The sequence below is a fragment of the Xiphophorus hellerii genome, chromosome 19 (assembly GCF_003331165.1).
Source record: "Xiphophorus hellerii strain 12219 chromosome 19, Xiphophorus_hellerii-4.1, whole genome shotgun sequence".
Taxonomy (NCBI): Eukaryota; Metazoa; Chordata; class Actinopteri; order Cyprinodontiformes; family Poeciliidae; genus Xiphophorus; species Xiphophorus hellerii.
Window position 1 is genome coordinate 13,920,510 of NC_045690.1, and position 18,727 is coordinate 13,939,236.

Genomic DNA, 18,727 nt, shown 5'->3' on the forward strand with positions numbered 1-18,727 from the left:
GGTAGACAGAAGACGACACAATATGGTGGTAGTCTGCCCAAGGCCGCTTGATAAATAAATAAAGCTAATGTCGTTGCCTCTTTTGTCTCAGTGAAGGCCACGAGAGCAAAGCATTAAGTTCACATTGGTGGGTCCTCAGGCAGTACTTGTGACAATACGTAAAGCACTGTGAAATATTGTATCCAGACGATGGAGAGCTGAGGAAGTTGCATTCATGTAGATCATGTCTCCATTGTCCAGCAGCTTCAGGAAAGTTATTTTTACATGCTTTTTCCTTATGTCAGGCTTCAAACAGGATTGGCGTCTATATAGGAAGCCAAGGACAGCTTTGAGCTTTTCCAACAGATGTTCCATATGGACTGAAAAACATAATTTGTCATTGATCCATGTGCTCAAATATTTGTAAGCTCAGGATCACAGCACAGCCTGTCAAGCATGTAGGAGTGGTGAAGACAATGTACAGAAATTGAACCCGAGTATCAGAACCAGGAATAAAAGGAAATTTGAATGATGTAGAACATGGCGGCGTGGTTGTTGTTGGTAGACAGGAAGATTTGAGCTTTTCAGAGGCTTACAGAGTTCTGAAAAGCAGAAAATATGAAGTGAGCAGCAGCTGTGTGTCCTATTGATGGCAGAGGATAATGGTCAGAGTGGTATAAAATGAAAAGAGGCAACAAACTCAAACAAAAAAAAATTATTGTGGAGATTTTGATGGTCTCTGCCACTTGATGTTCACTATTCTGCATCCCAATGAAGGAGTTATTAGTGAGTTGGATCCAAAATCCTCATTCTTGTGTACAGAATGTTTGACATTTTTCAACAGTTTTCTCTGTATACCAAAAAAACAACAAACTTAAACCAATAAAAATCAACTCTTATATGCAATTGAGGATTTAGGAAGTTGATCCCATTTCACCTCTGGACAGGAATCTTGATGTGCTGCTCGTTTCCAGGTTTTGTGCCTGTTTGAGAGTTTTATGTATAACAAGACATAGGTCTGCTCCATTAGGTCTAAAATTGTTAGTTTTCCTCAAACTGAGATTTCAGCTTTCAGGATAAACAGATGTCAGATAAACACACTGGCTACCACAAACCAAAGAAGTGGTTCAAATCTCCAGATTTCAGATTCTTATCCTGATCGGTTCTGTACTATATCAGCCCTCTTCTCCTAATTGACCTCACTGCTGCTCCTGTTTAACTGAAGCCGCAGTAGATTTGTGTGACTTGGCTACCGCGTTTGTGTGTTTTCTTGATTTTTATTTCTTTTTTTTCCCCTGCCCACAACAAGACAAAGAGGCAGGTTGCGGAGCCAAAAGTCGTGTCAGTGCTGGAGGATGAAAAAGACACAAGAGGTCCTTTAACACAAAAGCAAGGATTTGGCTCTGCTGCGTTTGGGACGAGTGTCAGAGGACGGAGCTAATTGTGGTGAATGCAAAGCTTTGGCAGTGCCTCGTTCTCCTATCAGATGCCAACATTATAATGTGGGTGGGCGTGTGTGTGTGTCTGTGTGTGTAGTCATGCATTCCCTCACTCTTTTGTTTGTGTATTTCTCTGCTTCCTCCAGAGGCTCTGGTGGAAAAGGGTCTGCAGTCAGACTGCCAAAAAGGACCTGATTTAGTTGTTTTCCTTCTGCTGAGGTCACTTAGCTTCAGATCATTATTAAGTCCTTGATTTGTTTTTCACATGCAGGACTCCTTCACCTGTGAGAGAAGTGTTTAAAGTTTAGCACTTAATCAGCTGAGTGTGTCGATTTTGTTCAGCCAAGCTCTTTGAATACTGATCCATTGGTATTTAAAACCAATTGTTCTGTAAATGCCTCAGATTGTGACAAGCTAGTAAACATTTAGGGGATTCTGACCCACAAATAACAGTGACAAGAATTGTGACCCTACAAAGTCATGATCACCTGCTGACCTGTTGATTGAAGAAAAAAAAATCACCAATGCTAAATTCCTTTTTCTGTTGCAGCCTGAAATAAAAGTATTGATTGGTCAATTTAAACTAAATGAGACGCAGGATGTAGTGGTCAATATTTGTAATAAAATCTAATGTCACTAAATGCTTTTTTTACTTTAGATTTTTCACAACTTTTCCAAAAACTTTTTCACTTTCTTTTATCTGGGTGTTTTCCGAAGTAGCCACTACACCACCTATCACCCTCAAAACTCAAGTTTGGAAAAACAAATATTTTTTTTTTGTATTGTGAACGTTTGAAGCCCTAGAGATCTGCCTTTCTCATTTATAGCCTCTAATTGAAGGCAAACCTAATTAGGACGCTACGTATCCCTTTTTCTCATTTCCTCTCTCAGCATCATTATATGAAAATTAATACCGACCAACACATGCATTACCCGCTGCTTTAATTCTGCTGGAATTAATGAAGGTGAAAATAATTCTCTTTGAAAACAGAGGAGGGGAGGATAAAAGGTCCTGAAGTGGGAGCGCACACTTGTTTGTGTCATGAGACTTCTGCTAACTTGCTCTAAATAAATCAGTGATTAGCATTTTTCCCTTTAAACGGAATAATTCCAACTTTGATATCTGTAATTGTGCTTAAGGGCTTCTGCGCTCCTCCGCTGGCCCTCAAACGCTCTCTGCTCAGTGCAGAGATGATCACAGCTGCTTTTTATTCACTTCACACTCATTCACAGCCCCTTTGCTGCTTCCACAGGAGTTGAGGTAAAGTTAGCCAGGTGCTGTAAAAATGTGAACATCATAGAGCAGGAGTTGCTGAAAACTGTTGGTTTAAAGTTGATTTGGAAAATAGGTTGAGTACATAAAAATCAACGTTCAGAGTCAGTTTAAGAGAATAACACATGGTGTTCCACAAGGTTTAATACTGGGAGCCAAAATTTTAAAGTTATTTGAACTAGATTTAGTGATGTTTGGGCAGTTATAAAAGCGTTTAATATTAACTTGACAAGTGTTGGTGAGGTGCTGCTAATTAAATGCAAATTTTAAATGATTATAAGAGTAAATGCCTCAATAAAAGCAGAAATTTAGGTAATGTGTTAGATGTTGAAGCTGCTCATTGTGTAATAGGCCATTTCTGACTTGATGTTTGTTCTCTCTGGAAGGCAAAATATTACTCAAAAGTGGAAAAACACTGCGACAACTGCCTGTCATTGTAGGATTGAATGTTCCCCAAAAATCTAATTGGGGAATACTCAGAGAAATTACAAGCATCTTACACCCCGTCTCAGACTCCACAGGGTTCAGTTAGCATAATGCTAAAGTTGATGACAGAACAGGAAGACTGAACTATGTTTTTGTTACAAAGGACTGGCGGAGAAACCATTATCTCCTGAAATATAGTATGGCAGCATGATTTATGTTTGCAAAGGTTCAAATGAAGCACAAAGTGTCGGGGCGCTGATGGCACAGGCTTGAGCTTTAGCCAAGCCTTGCAGTCATTGAGCCAACCATGAACTTTGCTGGATACTGACATGATCTAGAGTCAAATATGAAGTAATGCGTCCCTACAGATGAAGCTTGTCCCCAACTGAACCATCATCCCAAACCCAGCAGTAAATATACAATAGGATGGCTCAATAAGAAAATAAAAACTGTTTCAATGGTCCAGACTTATGATAAAGGCTATGCAGGAACAACTGAATCAAATGTCAGTTAAAGTATAGCAATGCTTCATGGGCCCAAAATCCTCTACAATAAAATAAGGGCCTTGTAAAGTCAAGGAGAAGACAACTGAGACTTTAACATGTTGGATGATCATGAGTTGGACATGGTTTTCACATATTGCTTGATTCAATTTAAGAAGTTTTCTGAAGGTAATCAGAGTCTCAGTTATTGATGTGGCTTACATAGAAACACTCCAGCTGAATCAGAAGGACTCAGTGTTTGCTTATGGCAGCAGATCACCAACAGAGGGTGGTGTTGCACCGCTGGTCGGAGCTCCGAGGGTCATCATTCGGAAGCTCATCACTTCACCTCCAGCCTTTTCTTTTCTGCTTTTCATCACGGGAGACAGGATCAGAGAAGCGAATCGTCCCTTTAATGGACGAAGCTGACATTAAGACTTGATGGCTGCTGTTAAGAAGGACGCCTTCTTACAGAATGTGTCGCTTTTAAAATTTATTTTAAGTTTCAGTCTACATTAAATTATTATGAATTATATTTTAGTGTGATTTTATGTGTTTAATATTTTAGCGGAAAAATACACTTTAATCACTTATTTTTTATATCAGTTTCTTTATGAAAAGAAAGCGAACTCATATAAAGGATGTTTATTAGGCTATTGTTCAGAGGGATGTCTTTGTAATAAACAAAGAGCTCCTGATTGGCTGAAAAAGTGGAAGAAGAAGAAAGAGTGAAGGCACACATCAAACATTCCTCTCACAGCTCAGATCCTCTTAAAGTGCACATTTGTTTCTCCCCGCATCAAGTTTAATCTGCCAGCCTGCATCTCCACTCGTAAACATCAATATTAGCAGTTTAGCGGTGAACAGTTGCCGGCAAAGTGATCTTAAAACTCCAAAGGACACCTCCACGTCCCTCTAATTAAAATTTAACCGCGCCAAACGATGCGATGGAGTAAAAAAAAAAAAAAAGAAGAAGTGAAGGAAGGAATTATTTAGAATTAACATAAAAACAAACACGCACATACATATATATGCAAATGAAGGGACGGATGGAAGCAGGACGCCATAACTCACACTGATGGCCTTTAAGTGAGAAATCACCTCTGGAAAAACGTCCAGTAAGGAAGCGGAATGATGCACCTGTCGCCCATCTGACTAATGAGCCAATCAGGTTGCAAGGACAAGAAGCCCATGATGCTGATGCTGATGCTGGCCGCAGTGAAGAAAGCCTCATTCTCTTCTCCAAAAAGTTGATTGCAATTTGATTTTTAAATCGCAGAGAAGACAGATTTATTAATTCAATTTAATTGCTGAAAGAAGTTGAATGTTTTAAGTCTACTCTGTGGCCTGATGATGGGGAGACAGGGGCTGCAGGGATTCTTCCACACGTTAAAATGGCTGATCTGCAGGATACACCTGCAATCTCCCCAACTAAGTACGGAAATCTGTAGGAATCGGGACGACAACCGCAGGTTTGGAGGCTGTGATGGATGAGAAGAAACCTCGGGCCTGCTGCAGCCTCCACGCTCTGCAGAGAGAAAACTAAAAAAAAAAAAAAAAAGTGAGACGAGCGATTTCATTTCTCTGGTCAGTTTGAGCGACCACGGCTTAAAAAAACAATTTTAAAAAATCCGCTCCCTCTGACACTGGCGCGGTCCCATCAAATGCAAAACAAACAAACAAAAAAAAAAACATCCTAAATGTTCCTCTTGCTTTGGCGTCTCCCCTGGAGGGAGGTGTGTGAGGATGGGAGCCAGAGTGAAGGTGGTGCCAGGGAGGAGCGCGGAAATGCAGTTTCCAGCCGCCTTTAAAGCCCTCAATGCTATCCAAACCCCATTTAAAGAAAAAAAGTAAAATTAAATTAATCCAGTTTAACGTGTGAATAACAGGGTCTCACTCTTAAATTCACACCTCTAGATGTTCATTTCTCTCCGAAGCTGATTTGACATTATGAGGTCACAAAGCTGCCACGTTAACGCACATCTCCACCTAAATTATTTTTTTAAACTCTCCGACGCCCATATCTTATCATTACAATCGAATAAACAAGAATTAAATTAGGAAACAGTTTTTTCCCCTTATATTATTAGAATCTGAGTGAGATCAATATTTGCGTGTGATCCGTGTCTGTGTGCGTGTAGCAAGGGCCACAACTGAAGAGCAAGACATAGCATCTTCATCCCAAATTGATCAATTGTATAATTGATAAAAGAATTAAGGGCCAGTTCTAATTTTAGTAAAATACTCTACTCTCTTCTAGGGTGAATTTGTTTTACCTCTGTGCACGTGCAACACAAAAAGGTCATTTTTGTAAAGTCCGAATAAATCTAACAATCAGTTGCATTTAAAGCTTTACAGAGAATTTAAACGGCGGATAATTACAAAAAAGAAAAGAAAAAAGACTGCCCTGCAAACGGAGTGCTCGTGCACAGTGTCCGAGCAGGTGTGCACGCGCTTCGGGTCACTTCTCCTACTGAAAACACCAATCCCGCTTACGCAGCGACGCTTCCGCGGCGCGGAGATGACTTGAGCGACTGTGGCCACTGCTGCCGTGCGCGACACATGCCCGAGTGTGAGTGTGAGTGTGTGAGAGTGTGTGTGAAAGCTACCACTAGTCGCCCCCAGTGCTCTTCAGTCTCCACTCTCCCTTCTCACCGCAGACTGAACGTCACGTCCGCACTTGAACTTGAGTTTTCTCCCACCGTAGAAGCCAGAGAGCCGCACAGAGCCACGCAGAGCCACGCGCGCGCGCCGGGGGGATGCGAGACTCCTCCGCGAGCACAAAGAGAAAAAGAGGGTGACAGACCGTCCTCGGACCAGTGCCGGGCTCTGACTGCAAGAGTTAAAGTCTGAGAGGCCGACGCTGAGTGCAGCGCTGGAGGTGCCCACCACTTGGCGAGAAGAAATCTGGATTCCTGTTTTACACGCGTCAACTGAAGTCCAGCCACCCGCGTCACTTCTCCACACAGGACCGGACAGTGTCCAGTGTCCGGAGAGTGGACACAGAGACGGACAGACCATCAGGAGGTGACCCCGCCGCCTCTCCGCTCCCCTCTCTTTTCCTCCGCGCTCCTTTGAGGGGATGGTGTGAAAGCTACGGAGGAACGAGCCCGGCTGTCCCCCCCTCCCTCCGCGCTCCAAGAAGGGAGGCGCGCAACCACTTTGGCACCGAGCTCCGAGCGAGCGCCCCGGCGCCCAGCGCTGCGCCACGGCCGGTGACCGCAGAGCGCAGCAGCCGCTGCCCACCGAGGACAGATCCGCCGCGCAGGGGCCAGTCCGCGGGCCGCACCAGGGGCCGGTGCGAAGCGGTCAGCTGGGGGTGACCAGTGAATTTTGGGGCCAGTTTGGCCGCGTGCAGGAGCAGCAGCCGCAGGAGGAGAAGAGGGAGAAGGAGGAGGAGAGCCGACCTTTCCTGCGCAGCTCTCCGGGCGATGCCAGTGTAAATGCCAGGGCGATGTCCCGACGAAAGCAGGGGAACCCGCAGCACCTGTCCCAGAGAGAAATCACGCGTAAGTTTCCCTGCATCACTTTTCTCACGCTCAGATTCCGATGTTGTTTTTGCTTCTTTTTTTCTTGTCTTTTCTGAGTGCATAGAAACAAATAAATAAAAATTTCAGATTTGGCACAGAAAGTTTTGTGAAGTGTCCCCTGAGGGATTGTTCTCCCATTTTTCATAATTAATTGGTAGGAATTAGTCAAATTCTTTAAAGCTCTTATCTGATCTGCTCGGTGCAAAATAACACGCTGTCACTGGAGCTCAGAATTTACAGTCCGAACTCAGGAGGGCGAAGAACTGTGCGCAGCTGAAGGAGCCGCGCACGGAGGAGCCGGAGGTCCGTCCCGAGACGAGATCGGTGCTCCGCTCCTGGCTGACTGTGAAGCTGCGATTTATTCAGCAGAGAAATGGATATTTTAGATTAAGAAAGCCAGTTTAGTCTGTCAGATTCCTGACATATTTTTCTACACGAAAACACACTTTTGTACAGTTTATTCTTGTTTCATTTCAGAGACTGATTGTTTGTTTTTATTTTATTAAAAAAATAAATGATCAACATAACTTTTCAAAAAAAAAACTGTTTAAGAAAAATGGCTTCAATTAAACAGATGCCGCTACGTAAATATGGGATTTTTCCCATCACTTTGTTTGTGCCGTTCAGACTGTTATAAAGCTCATTTTCCACCATATGTAACCTGTTCACAACGTTTGGATTATTTGACACCAAATTAAAATGTGCTCCCTTAATAAGTGACAAACACAATCTACAGGTCAAACGTTATCTTCTAAATGAGAAATGATCTATTAAATTTGATTAATTTAGTTTTTCTTCAAAAGAAGAGACAAACATCTCTGACATTTAATCTTGTGTGACATTTGACTCCCTCATATTAATCCTTAGACTCCAAACAGTTTTCATCTGTGAAGCTTTTAGGTTTCTTTTGGCACTTTCTGCTCTCAAACATCTAAGCATGAAGATATTTATTTTGTTTATGGCCTCGGATCACTTTTCGGGCTGATTTGTCCTGGCAGCAGGGAGACAACACGCACTGAATTACCTTAAATGTTTTAACAAACTTTTTTGCACTGGATGTGATTTTAATTCCACAGCCTGATTGTGCACAAATTCCGCTTTGCTGTAAGGCCAACCTGCATGCACGGAAAAAAGGAATTTTAGTGAATGCTTGATCTTAAACTATTCTCTCTCTGTCTCTCTCTCTCTCTCTCTCTCTCTCTCTCTCTCTTTCTCTTTTTAAAGAAAAGTGCCGCAACTTTGCGCAGCAGCTTCCCGGGAGGCCTGCCGAGCGTCACTTGGTGCGCTCTGTAAGTTTATCAGAAAGCTGAAAATGGGGATGTAGGAAGTCAGGTGGAACGAAAGATTACAGGTTAATAAGCGAGCTTCCTGTTTGCGTAGTTGTTCTGTGTGCAGGTCGGTCGGACGCGTCTGAATTATCCGCGTTCAGGCTCTTGTGCATTACCACGTTCTGTAATTTATGTGCAAGCGAAGGTCCTGGATTTACTCTGCTTGACAACTCGCATGTGCACACACACAGATGCACATATTTATGTGAGAACTAAGACATGTAAATGTACACACCTCCCCCAAAATCTACATAATTCCACTTGTGCTGGCATGCGCTAAAATCCATCAGATGTAGGTTTGAATGCGCAGGTTTTTATTCAAAATTTTTTGCAAAACACTCAAAAAATGGCATTTTAAAATCTGAATTCTGCATTAAGAGAGAGTGTGTGGAGATGGTGGAGCTAAACTTTTTAAATGAAGTTTGGTCATGAAGCGCTCAGATGTTTTTTTTTTTTTTTTTTTTTTTAGGGGATGTTCTGTTTATGGAGACTTTTTCCATCTTAAAGTGTGACAGCCTTTTCTTTTTAGATTCAGTAATGAATTGGTCCTGGAACCAACTGGTGAATGAATCTGAGGAATAATATGCATGTTTATCGTCTCCAGTAAATCCAGCTCTGCACATTTTTCACATCAAGCACTTAAAAGAGGAGGAAGAAAAAAAGAAATCAATCCAGAGTGAGAAATCTCCTGATCATGTGCAGAGTTTGTCCCTCAGAGACAATAAGAATCAAAACAGTTTCGGGTTCTGTCTGATTTGATGCACGGTGAATTAAAAAAAGAAAGAAAGAAAGAGAAAGCCCGTCTCTCCTCCAAGGAGGCTGATGGAGTGTGAAGAGGCGCAAACAGGACTAGAGCTTTCATTACGCACGCGCGCGCGCACGTGCTCCGTGTAAATTGCAGTCGCCCACTTGAGATGCATGTTTCCCTTCGGCTTGTCAAATAGCCGTGCACCCCGCTGGGGTTGAAGTCTTTGTTAGAGGCGGAGAGGAGCCTTTAAAATGCCACAAATGAAACTGCTCTCCTGCTCAGCGGATTCTGATAAACGCACCGGTTCAGTTTAGGGTCACTAAAACAGCAGCTGAACGCGTGAGATGTGCGTGCTGATTTACTAAAACCAGAACGTGAAGGGTTGTTGTCCTCCCCCCGCCCTCCCCCCTCTTGATTTTTGTAAACCGGTGCAGTTTCCTATTGCTTTTGTAGCATTTAAATCCTGCATGGAAGTCCACGAATGCGCAAGAGCATGTGTGAACTCATGGCTGCACACACGCTTACACACACGCCTGCATACCAGAGTACTGGCGCGCTCAGCTGAGGTTTACTGTTGTCTGCTTGCACTTCAGCACCTCCTCCTGTTGGTGTTCACTCGGCTTAAGCTAGGGGGAGCTATCAGGCTGGGAGCGCTGCAGCAGTGTGTGTGTGGTGTGGCGTGGCGTGTGTGAGTGTGTGTTTAATCAGATGACATCAGTGCTGGAAGACCACATTCACCTCTTTAACTGTCAGCAACTGCACACTGTGTACTTCTGGGTCTTATTTACAGTGAAAACTTCACAAGGGCTCACTCACTGTGCGTTTAGTGCAAGGATTTAAGCATATTTTCTGGACTTTTTCTTTAGTTTATAACAGAATAATTCTAGTAACAACCCTATGGGATTAGTCTTTCATCTCCACACATTTTTCAGGGTGGGAGTGATTAATTTGGGGTAATTTTATGCTGAACCAAATGTTTTGTAGTAGACATGGGCTGGCTAGTGGTATCAAAAAAGTATTTAAAAACAGACATTTAAAACTTGCTAAAATTTTCCACCACAGCGTTCCTGAAAAACGCAGGAGTGACAGGATTTTTTCTTCTGACGTCGTAAAGCACAATGCTATAAACCTGTGAACTGCCAGTCAGCTGTCTGAAAAATACAACTTTCTTCATGCTTACAAAAACAACACACTTTGATTTGTGAAAATATTTCTTGTGGCAAAAATGAAGACATTCATGGTGTCATAATGCATCATCCAGCACTGGTTGAGATAATGCTGTTTTTAAACTACTGGATCTTTCTTTTCACTCGAGTCTGTACATCAAAATCAAAATAACTCTAAATGTTACAGATTTTTGTATAACTAAAACGACATGCTTCATTGATTTGACAAACCTAACGACAAAACGGAAAGAAGTAAAAATAAAAATGTCACATTTTGTGGATTAAAATTAGTTTTATTCAAAACAGGGAGGATTTGTCCACAGAATAGGGGAACAAATATCATCCGATTCCCGTTCTTGTCCTGGAATCATTTGCTACTCAACATGAGTACTTTTTCATGTATTTCTTGCTCTGGTTTTGATGGTTGACAGCAGACAGGAAACGACAGAAGAGCGAGAAGGTGATGGTTTGATCCTGAAACACCTGCAAACCGAAAAACACATCGTACACTCTGCACAAACACAGTCAGATTCATCTCCAGTTGCTCTGTCAAAACAAGTTGCAAAGTAAAAATAGTTGATGCACAGCAAGAACAACTTTGTGTCTGCAGAGCTTCTGCATCCAGCTGCAGCTGCATGCGGCAGCAAAATGAGCTTAGAGGAAATTAACTTAAATCAAATTTTGATATCTCAATACCATCCTTCGTGAAAGTGTGTGGTTGTGTGTGATAGTGCGTCGCCTTACTAACATTTTTATCTTGATTTCAGAGCTCGCTGCACACAAAAAAACACACTGGCTTTTTTTTTTTTTGTCAGCTTAAGTCGCTCAGAATAAAAGGAAACATTTTATACCATTTGCTGGTATCTCAAGCTGCAATAGTAGATTGCCACCAAATGAAGCCAAACCACAGGTACGGTAGGCGGCTTGGGCCAAATTTGCAAACAGAATATTTTTAACTCTGCATTTCATCGGAGCTCCGCATCTCTACTGATTTTTTAAAATTCTGCCCATTTCTGTTTTTTTTCCCTCCTTCATCCTATTAGCGCTCTCAGCTGCCTCACATAAACCTTATTAGGTAAATCAGGCTACAGTGTCGCTTCCTCCTCCACGCCATCATTTGCATACAAACCGTCGGCCGTGCCGGCGTGCAAAAAAGAAGAGAAAATACTCAAAACCAAACCTACGGTTTTGTTTTCGTGCAGAGCGTCTCCTCAGACACGTTGAATGTAACGTTACACAGCGATTTATCAGTACAACTAACAAACATCTGAGTAAATTTGATAATTTTTTTGTGGTTTTAAGAGAATCGTTCTGTTCCAGTTGATCAACCCACAGGAAGACAGCTGCCTATTTCACATCTGTCGGTGTTTATCGCATTACTACAATAACTGACATGTCAGATGAAATCGAGTCTGCGGTGTGTGCGCGCGTTGGGTTTGTTCCAGGTCAGCTAACTGGCTTTATTCTCTCTGATGTTTATTAGGAAACACACTCCGTACTGTACATGGCTGATCATTTCAGAGGACAGATGGCTGCAGCCTGCAGGCCACAAACACAATAATGCATGCATGTGTGCATGTGTGTATGCGTGTGTGTGCTTCAGACAAACATGTTATGATGCAGAAGAAGCAGGGTTGTGGGCTGACGGAGCTCTGATGCTGTACACCTGCTCACACACACACACCCCCACCCCGCACACACACACACTCTCACACACTTCCTGCAGCCGTAGAAAACAGATAAGCATGCCTGCATCTGTCTTCAGTCTGTCTACTGATGTTCTGAGGATCAAATCTAGAATATATCTCTAATTGAAAGTTGATCAGCTCTGTGTTAAAAAGCAGCAGGTCTATCGAGTTTGACATCTGCAGCTAAATCCTTCGTCCATTAGAAACAGAGGTGATGATGAGGAGTAACATTTATAGTCTGGTTGGACACCACGTCCATGAACTGGAGAATCATGAATCACAGACATGATACTGTTAGAAAAATTAAGTTTTTCTCCTTTGGAAGGTTGTTTATGTCCTCATCTAAGTTTTACTAAGAGAAACTAAATGAATCTTACAGGCATGATGAGGAATCAAACCCAGATTTTTATAGTGCCCTTGAGCCTCCTCTTTTTCATATACCAACAACGAATTTGCAGAGTAAACTGAGAGCTGAATTTGAGACAAAAGTGGGCCGGCTTATATCAACCTTTTGTGATCAAAACGGACATCAATAAGTTTAATAATGCCACTTCAGTGAAAATAAGTGGAAGTGGAAGCCTACTTGATTTGATTTTGTTTTTGGATTGGAAAATGTGTCTGTGGAAATCTTACCATCAGATTTCACAGACAGCTGCTGCGTCTGAAGTCTTTCTGAGTTTATGATAAAATCCTGCTGAGTGCATCAGAGTTCGGAGAGTGGATAAATAGAAAGCAAAGGTCACGATTCAGAGTCAATCATAACCTCCACTGTTTGGATCTGTGTCATTCATCCGCTTCTTCCTGCTGTTGTCCATTTCTCTATTCTTTCTGTCTCTGTTCTTTGAGGAGAAGACTTAAAGATGTGTCTGTGAAAAAAAAAGTTAAACTATTTTTCACAGCTCCTGCTGATGTTAATCCAGACTGATGTTGACTCGTGTCGCCTGTTTTCTTCTCTTAACTGTAGCGGAAGTTGAGCATCCAGATGGCGCTCTGCTCTCCGACCCGTCGCCCCCCCACCCGCTCGGCCTTCCTGGCCACGCTCTGGAGCCCAGCTTGGCCCACACACTGCCGCCCGGCCTCCACGTCGATCACGACCTGCTGACCTGTGGCCAGTGCCAACTCACCTTCCCGCTGGGCGACATCCTCCTTTTCATCGAGCACAAGAAGAAGCAGTGCCAAACACCGCTGCTGCCCAACGGTTGCTACGACAAGTTGAATGACCGAGGAGGAGGAGCAGGAGTAGGAGGGGGTCTGCAAAGCCTTCATCACTACGCCCAGCGGGGGGAGCTGAGGAAGGTGGTGGAGCCGGTGGAGATCGGCATCCAGGTGACACCAGAGGAGGAGGAGGCGGTGGGAGGGAGAGGACGAAGAGAAGGAGTGGAGAGAGGGGAGAAGACGCCCACCAAAGGAATTTGCCCGAAGCAGGAGAGCACTCCAGCAGGTAGGCAGGACAGAGACACACTATTACTTTCAGGAAGCTCACATTTTCTTCGACACACGCATGCAAAAATAACACCTTTATACAAATAAAATCTGAAAAACAAAGTTCATTTAAGTGAAATTTGTAGAATTTGTTCGAAATCATTGTAGTTTGCAAGTGTATTTTCTCAACATTGCATAACCTTCCCACTATTTTAAACTGGGACTTTTCCTAACTTTTGGAGTTGGAGACAGAGTCCGATAGGTCTGCTTAGACTCAGTTTTTATTTTTTATTAAATCAAACTCTCTAAATGAGCAGTACAATATTGAACAGCACTGATTTTTTTTCACATTTTTTCACCTGAAAACCACAGATTTCTATGTATTTAGTCACGATTTTAATTGATAGAACTAACCTAACATTAAGAAGTATTAGAATACATTGATTTTATACCTTTTTTTGTAAACAAATCATGTATTTATTTCCAACCCATTAAATTCTTTTGAAACCAAAATGCTTTCAAAAACCACCTTATTAGTTAATTTACTTCAATCTCCGTATAAATCCAACTTTCCTGGGACCGCCTTGGAAGTTTATTGGTAAATAATCAGCATCATGGAGACCAAGGAACAAAGCAGATCAGTGATGAAGTCGTGGAGAAGCTTAAAGCAGGGTTAGGTCTTTAAAGAATGTCCCAAGTTTTGAACTTCTCAGAGATCTTTTTGTAGTTCTTCAGTAGAAAATGGAAAAAGTAGCGGTAAATCTACAAAAACATGGTTTTCCACCTAATTATGGAGGCCTGGCAATGAATGCAATTATAAGGAAAGCAGCCAAAAGGCCCATTGTTTCTCTGGAGGAGCTGAAGCGATCCGCAGCTCAGGAGGGATATTCTATTAACATGGTAACTATTAGCCATATTTTACACCAATATTGCTTCAGTGGTAAAATGGTAAAATTGCTGAATTGTTGATAGAAAACCAAAATAATTTCTTACAGCGACTTGCTGACAGGCCATGTAGGAGGCACAGCAAACATGTGGAAGCAGGTGCTCTGCTCAGATGAGAAATAGTTTCTGGCATTCAGTTAGAATAATGTGTGTGGCATGCATTACAATTTTCAGATTTTTATTTGCAGGTAAATTTTGAAAATTGCATCTCATAATAGATATTCTTCCACTGTATAGACTGACAGCAGGGGAAAAAAAAGCTCTGCTGCTTTTGTGCAGAAGATTATGTGGAGAGCATGTAACTGTTTCAAATCAGCTCTGATTTTCAAGTCTTACTGGATGCAACAGAATTTGTTTGCAGAAGCTCCATTATACTAATATACTTTGCATTTGGAAAAGAGGCGTATCTGTACTCAGAAACAGCTGAAAATGTCAGTTTTTGCAAAATGAGATGATAACCAGAAACTGATTGAATTTTGATCTAAATTGCAAACCTAATATTACCACAAGCAAATTAGAATGCAAAATGAGTGGAAGACATGCTGGAACATCTTCACCTTAATCATGAGATCCTTGAGGGTTTAACTGATCTGGAAACCAGCATTTCCGGATTCTGACCTCCAACTCTCAGGTCTGTCTGCTACAAAGAGAGTATTTGGGTTTGCATATCTTTGAGCACACATGTTTTCAGTTTTTGTGGATCAGTCCCGTCGTGTTGCTGCTGCAGAAAGAAAGAGAGAGAAGTTCATTTCATTAGAGAGGGAGGACAACAGAGAGAGGACAAACGCCTTCCACACTCGGAGCTCTAAACCCCCTCAAGGACTCGGCTCGTTGAAACAAACTGTGCAAAAACATGACAGAGAGGCTCACCCCAACTCGCGTGGAGAAATCCAGCCTAAGCCATCTGCTTAAAAAGGTGAAAAGCTCATTAAAATTCAAATAAGCAAAGCCAGGAAAAGAAAGAAAGAGGAAAAACACAGTGGAAGGAGAAGGCAGAGAGGGGGATTAAAAAGAGGCAAGTTTCTTCCATTTTTTTCAGTTATCTCTCAAACCAGTCAATATAATTACTCCACAGGAGAAAGGGTGAATATTCCCAGAGAACTATGGAAGTCAGAAATCCACAGGAATTCACCAAAATCCAGATTTAGCTAAAAATCACCAACAAACCAGCGGTTAAGCAAGGGTCAGGACTCAGAATGCATTCACATATATCTTAAAGATAAAAGTTTCCAAATGTGTGTGATTAGCTATGCGAGTATGGCCCTGCTTAAATTTTGACCAGTTCAGATTTGTATTCATACCAGCAACAAAACATTTTCTCTAAGTTGACTTTGTATTATTGTGTTTTTTAATGATATAAAGCACTTTGAAATGCAGTGCTGCTGAAAGGTGCTATGCAAATAAAATTTGATTGATTGATTGTTTAATAGAGACACCTGCTTTAGATGAAAGCATTTGTCCCTAACCTTAATCAGACTTTTTTTGTTAAGTTTAAAAAAAGTCCTCCAAAGTCATGATATTAGTTGTGTTTATAGATGATTAAGGGTGTTGTTTTATGATTTTTATTAAATAACAAAAGGGAATACTGTTTGATTCCAAACTGTAGTTATCTGAATCTCAAATGAAAGTAGATATTCTGTGTAGTTTGAGGCCATAGTGGTCAACATGAAACATGTTGCTACATTTTTCTGTTTCCTGTTCTGATTTTAGCCCTCGCTTAGTGTGCTTTTGCAGATTCATGTTACAATTTTCATTTTATTTTATGTTCCTCAGATTCTCTAGCAAAATTTTAATGCAACAAGATTTACATTGATGTCAAAAGCTGACTTAAAGGCTTGCTTATAAGTGCAAGCTTCATTGACAATTTTCAACATTGTAAAGATATTTTAGGACATTATTAAGTTAGATCAGGAGATTTGCAAGTTTTTTTAAGTGAACAGAAAATACAGACCAACCAGGGAAAGTGTGTATAAGAAAATGTCAAAAATATGTTTGCAAACTGCTGAAAGAAGTAATTTTATCACAAGGACCTTTGCATAAGTAAACTAATTGTAGACCCATTTCTGTTTGTCTGCTAAGACTGACATATTTCCTCTGTTATAGTACAGTTTGCGCTACCTTTTCTGTCCGCATGGTTATAAATAAAAGTAGATACAGTTGCAAACTCTTGTTCAAAGCCACCTGGAGGTAACACCTCAGACTCCGTTTTAAAGATGTCATGAGAAAATGTCAGTCTGTGGTCTGACCTCTGGTGGAAATGGTGTTTGGACCTGAACTTCATTATTATTTCATCAAGCACTAAAGTCTCTGTAAGGCGGAGTTTTACTGCTGTGGACACGACAGAAAAAAAAGAAGAAAAAAAAACAGCTCTCTAGCTTGGTGCTAATTGAGTTCATGTCATTAGTTTTTCATATTTATGTGCAGAAATATATTTTCCCTTTGCTTCAAATGCTTGCAATATATCCGACTGCAATTCTCCAGTGGAATCAGCCCCACATCCTGGAAACCATAATTGCACAATATTTCTTTATAACAGAAAGCGTAATAATAATTTTCATATTAAAAGCAAAAACATTAGTGGCTCAATTGGACGTGCACTGCGGCGGCAGCTGTAAACTATATTGCTCCAATAAGATTTTATGTTGCAAAATTACCCTCGGTATTTCACAGTTTCCACATGATGCATACGTCCAAGCTGCACCTTATTAACACAAGCAAAGGACAGAGCGCTTTGTTAATCAACACAGGCTTTAATTTGCAGAAAACGCACGACTCGCAGCCACTGGGGGGGGAAGGGTAGCGACAAGCTGGGAAAGAAGTTTTCTTTCTGACTTAGATGGAGTTTTTCCCTTCACACCTTTTATTACCTGGTGTTGTAGGTGGGGACAGAGATGGAGCAGAGGGAAAACTGATCAGGGCGGTGTAATTGGCACCCTGCAGGTTGAGGCAGCAGAAGCAGTCCTCTGTTTTATTTCAAACTTTTAAATTAGAAAAGGTGTTCCTGTTCTGTAACTGATAGCTTGTCTTTAACCGGTTGTGTTAAAGTCAGACATGAGAGAGAAATATGGAGCATGAAGTGTTCCCCCTCCTGAGCAGTAAAAACATGCTTCTCTATCAGTGTGAGGCTTTCTGTGACCAATTTTAGTACGAGTTATGGTTCACCTTCTAAAAAAAAACCTACATCTCAGAATGATTTATGATCCATAAGGCAAGAATAGATTCATTAGACATTTGATTGAAAAAGATTTAAAGAGATAATTATTGTATGCAATGAAACTCAATTTTTAAACAGTTTAAGAAAAATTGACAAGGTTCAGTAGGTGTAATCTTACTTCTCAGGCAAATTTCCCTCTTGTAGTATTTTTTTTCATTTTTAATTATAAATTTAAAACATATAATTTTATGTCATTGATAATCAAAACATATATGTGCATGATTATAAGTTCTCCACAATATGAAGGTCCTTCTAGTTCATTTCTTATCTTCAACATATTGTCAAGCATGTTTAAAATGATATCCTTTTTAAAAACTTTGTTAAATAAAAATGGACCGCTCAGAGCAAGATGTGCCTTCTATCTTTTCGTGGGAAGATTTATATTTCTTTAACAACAAAGATGAATCACGTTCAGAAGAAGAAAATCTATTGATATTAATATAAAGTTTACAAAACAAAATGAAACAATGAGATTGAAAAATAATAAACGTGTGCAAGATATAGTAAGAAGCAATATATAATAACATTCTGGTACTCACAGGATACATTGTTATTAGTTTGTATGAAAAGTTATGTTAATTTATATTTTATAAATAATATGCCTTTGATAAATATTGTATTTTTTCATTGAATAGATAACAATGGGTAGAAATGGAATGGTTTGTTGTGATTTAAACCATGTAAGGTATTTCAGTTGTAGTGGGGTCATAATGAATGCTACTTGCATCAACTTTCATCTCAACACTTTGTGAAGAAAGTAGCTGGTTGATGTGATTGGTCATGAAGGTGTGCGGATGTTGAGATCAACAGGATGAGGCGAGGCAAATTTAACCTTCTAAACATTTTAAAAATCAATATGACGATAAACAGGAAACCAAAGAAGAGACATTATTCTTTACCATTTTGGGGCCTTTAAGTTCTCTACTACATACTTCATAGATATTCCTCACATATACCACCAATAGGAGGGTTCTGCAACCCTGAAAGAAAACACAAATAACTACACTGTAGGCACTCTGTAAGTATAATGTAATATGTTACTTTTATAATATAATTGTTTTTACCCTTTGCTACCATACAATTTTAT

General features: G+C 40.8%; 1 protein-coding gene and 1 long non-coding RNA gene across 2 annotated transcripts in view; one reads left to right on the forward strand and one right to left on the reverse strand.

The window, feature by feature from the left end:
• Positions 1-4,229: 4,229 nt before the first annotated feature.
• Positions 4,230-6,321, reverse strand: LOC116708559 (uncharacterized). Its single transcript, XR_004336701.1, has 2 exons — positions 6,209-6,321; positions 4,230-5,141 (listed from the first exon to the last, which is right to left on the reverse strand). It is a non-coding gene; the product is annotated as an uncharacterized LOC116708559 (long non-coding RNA).
• bcl11ba (BCL11 transcription factor B a) overlaps positions 6,289-18,727 on the forward strand; it is a 40,780-nt gene continuing 28,341 nt past the window's right edge. Inside the window, exons 1-2 of the mRNA XM_032546434.1 lie at positions 6,289-7,108; positions 13,024-13,500. Of these exons, the coding sequence (XP_032402325.1) occupies positions 7,054-7,108; positions 13,024-13,500 (532 nt within the window). The 5' untranslated portion in view covers positions 6,289-7,053. The remainder of the gene's footprint in view (positions 7,109-13,023; positions 13,501-18,727) is intronic.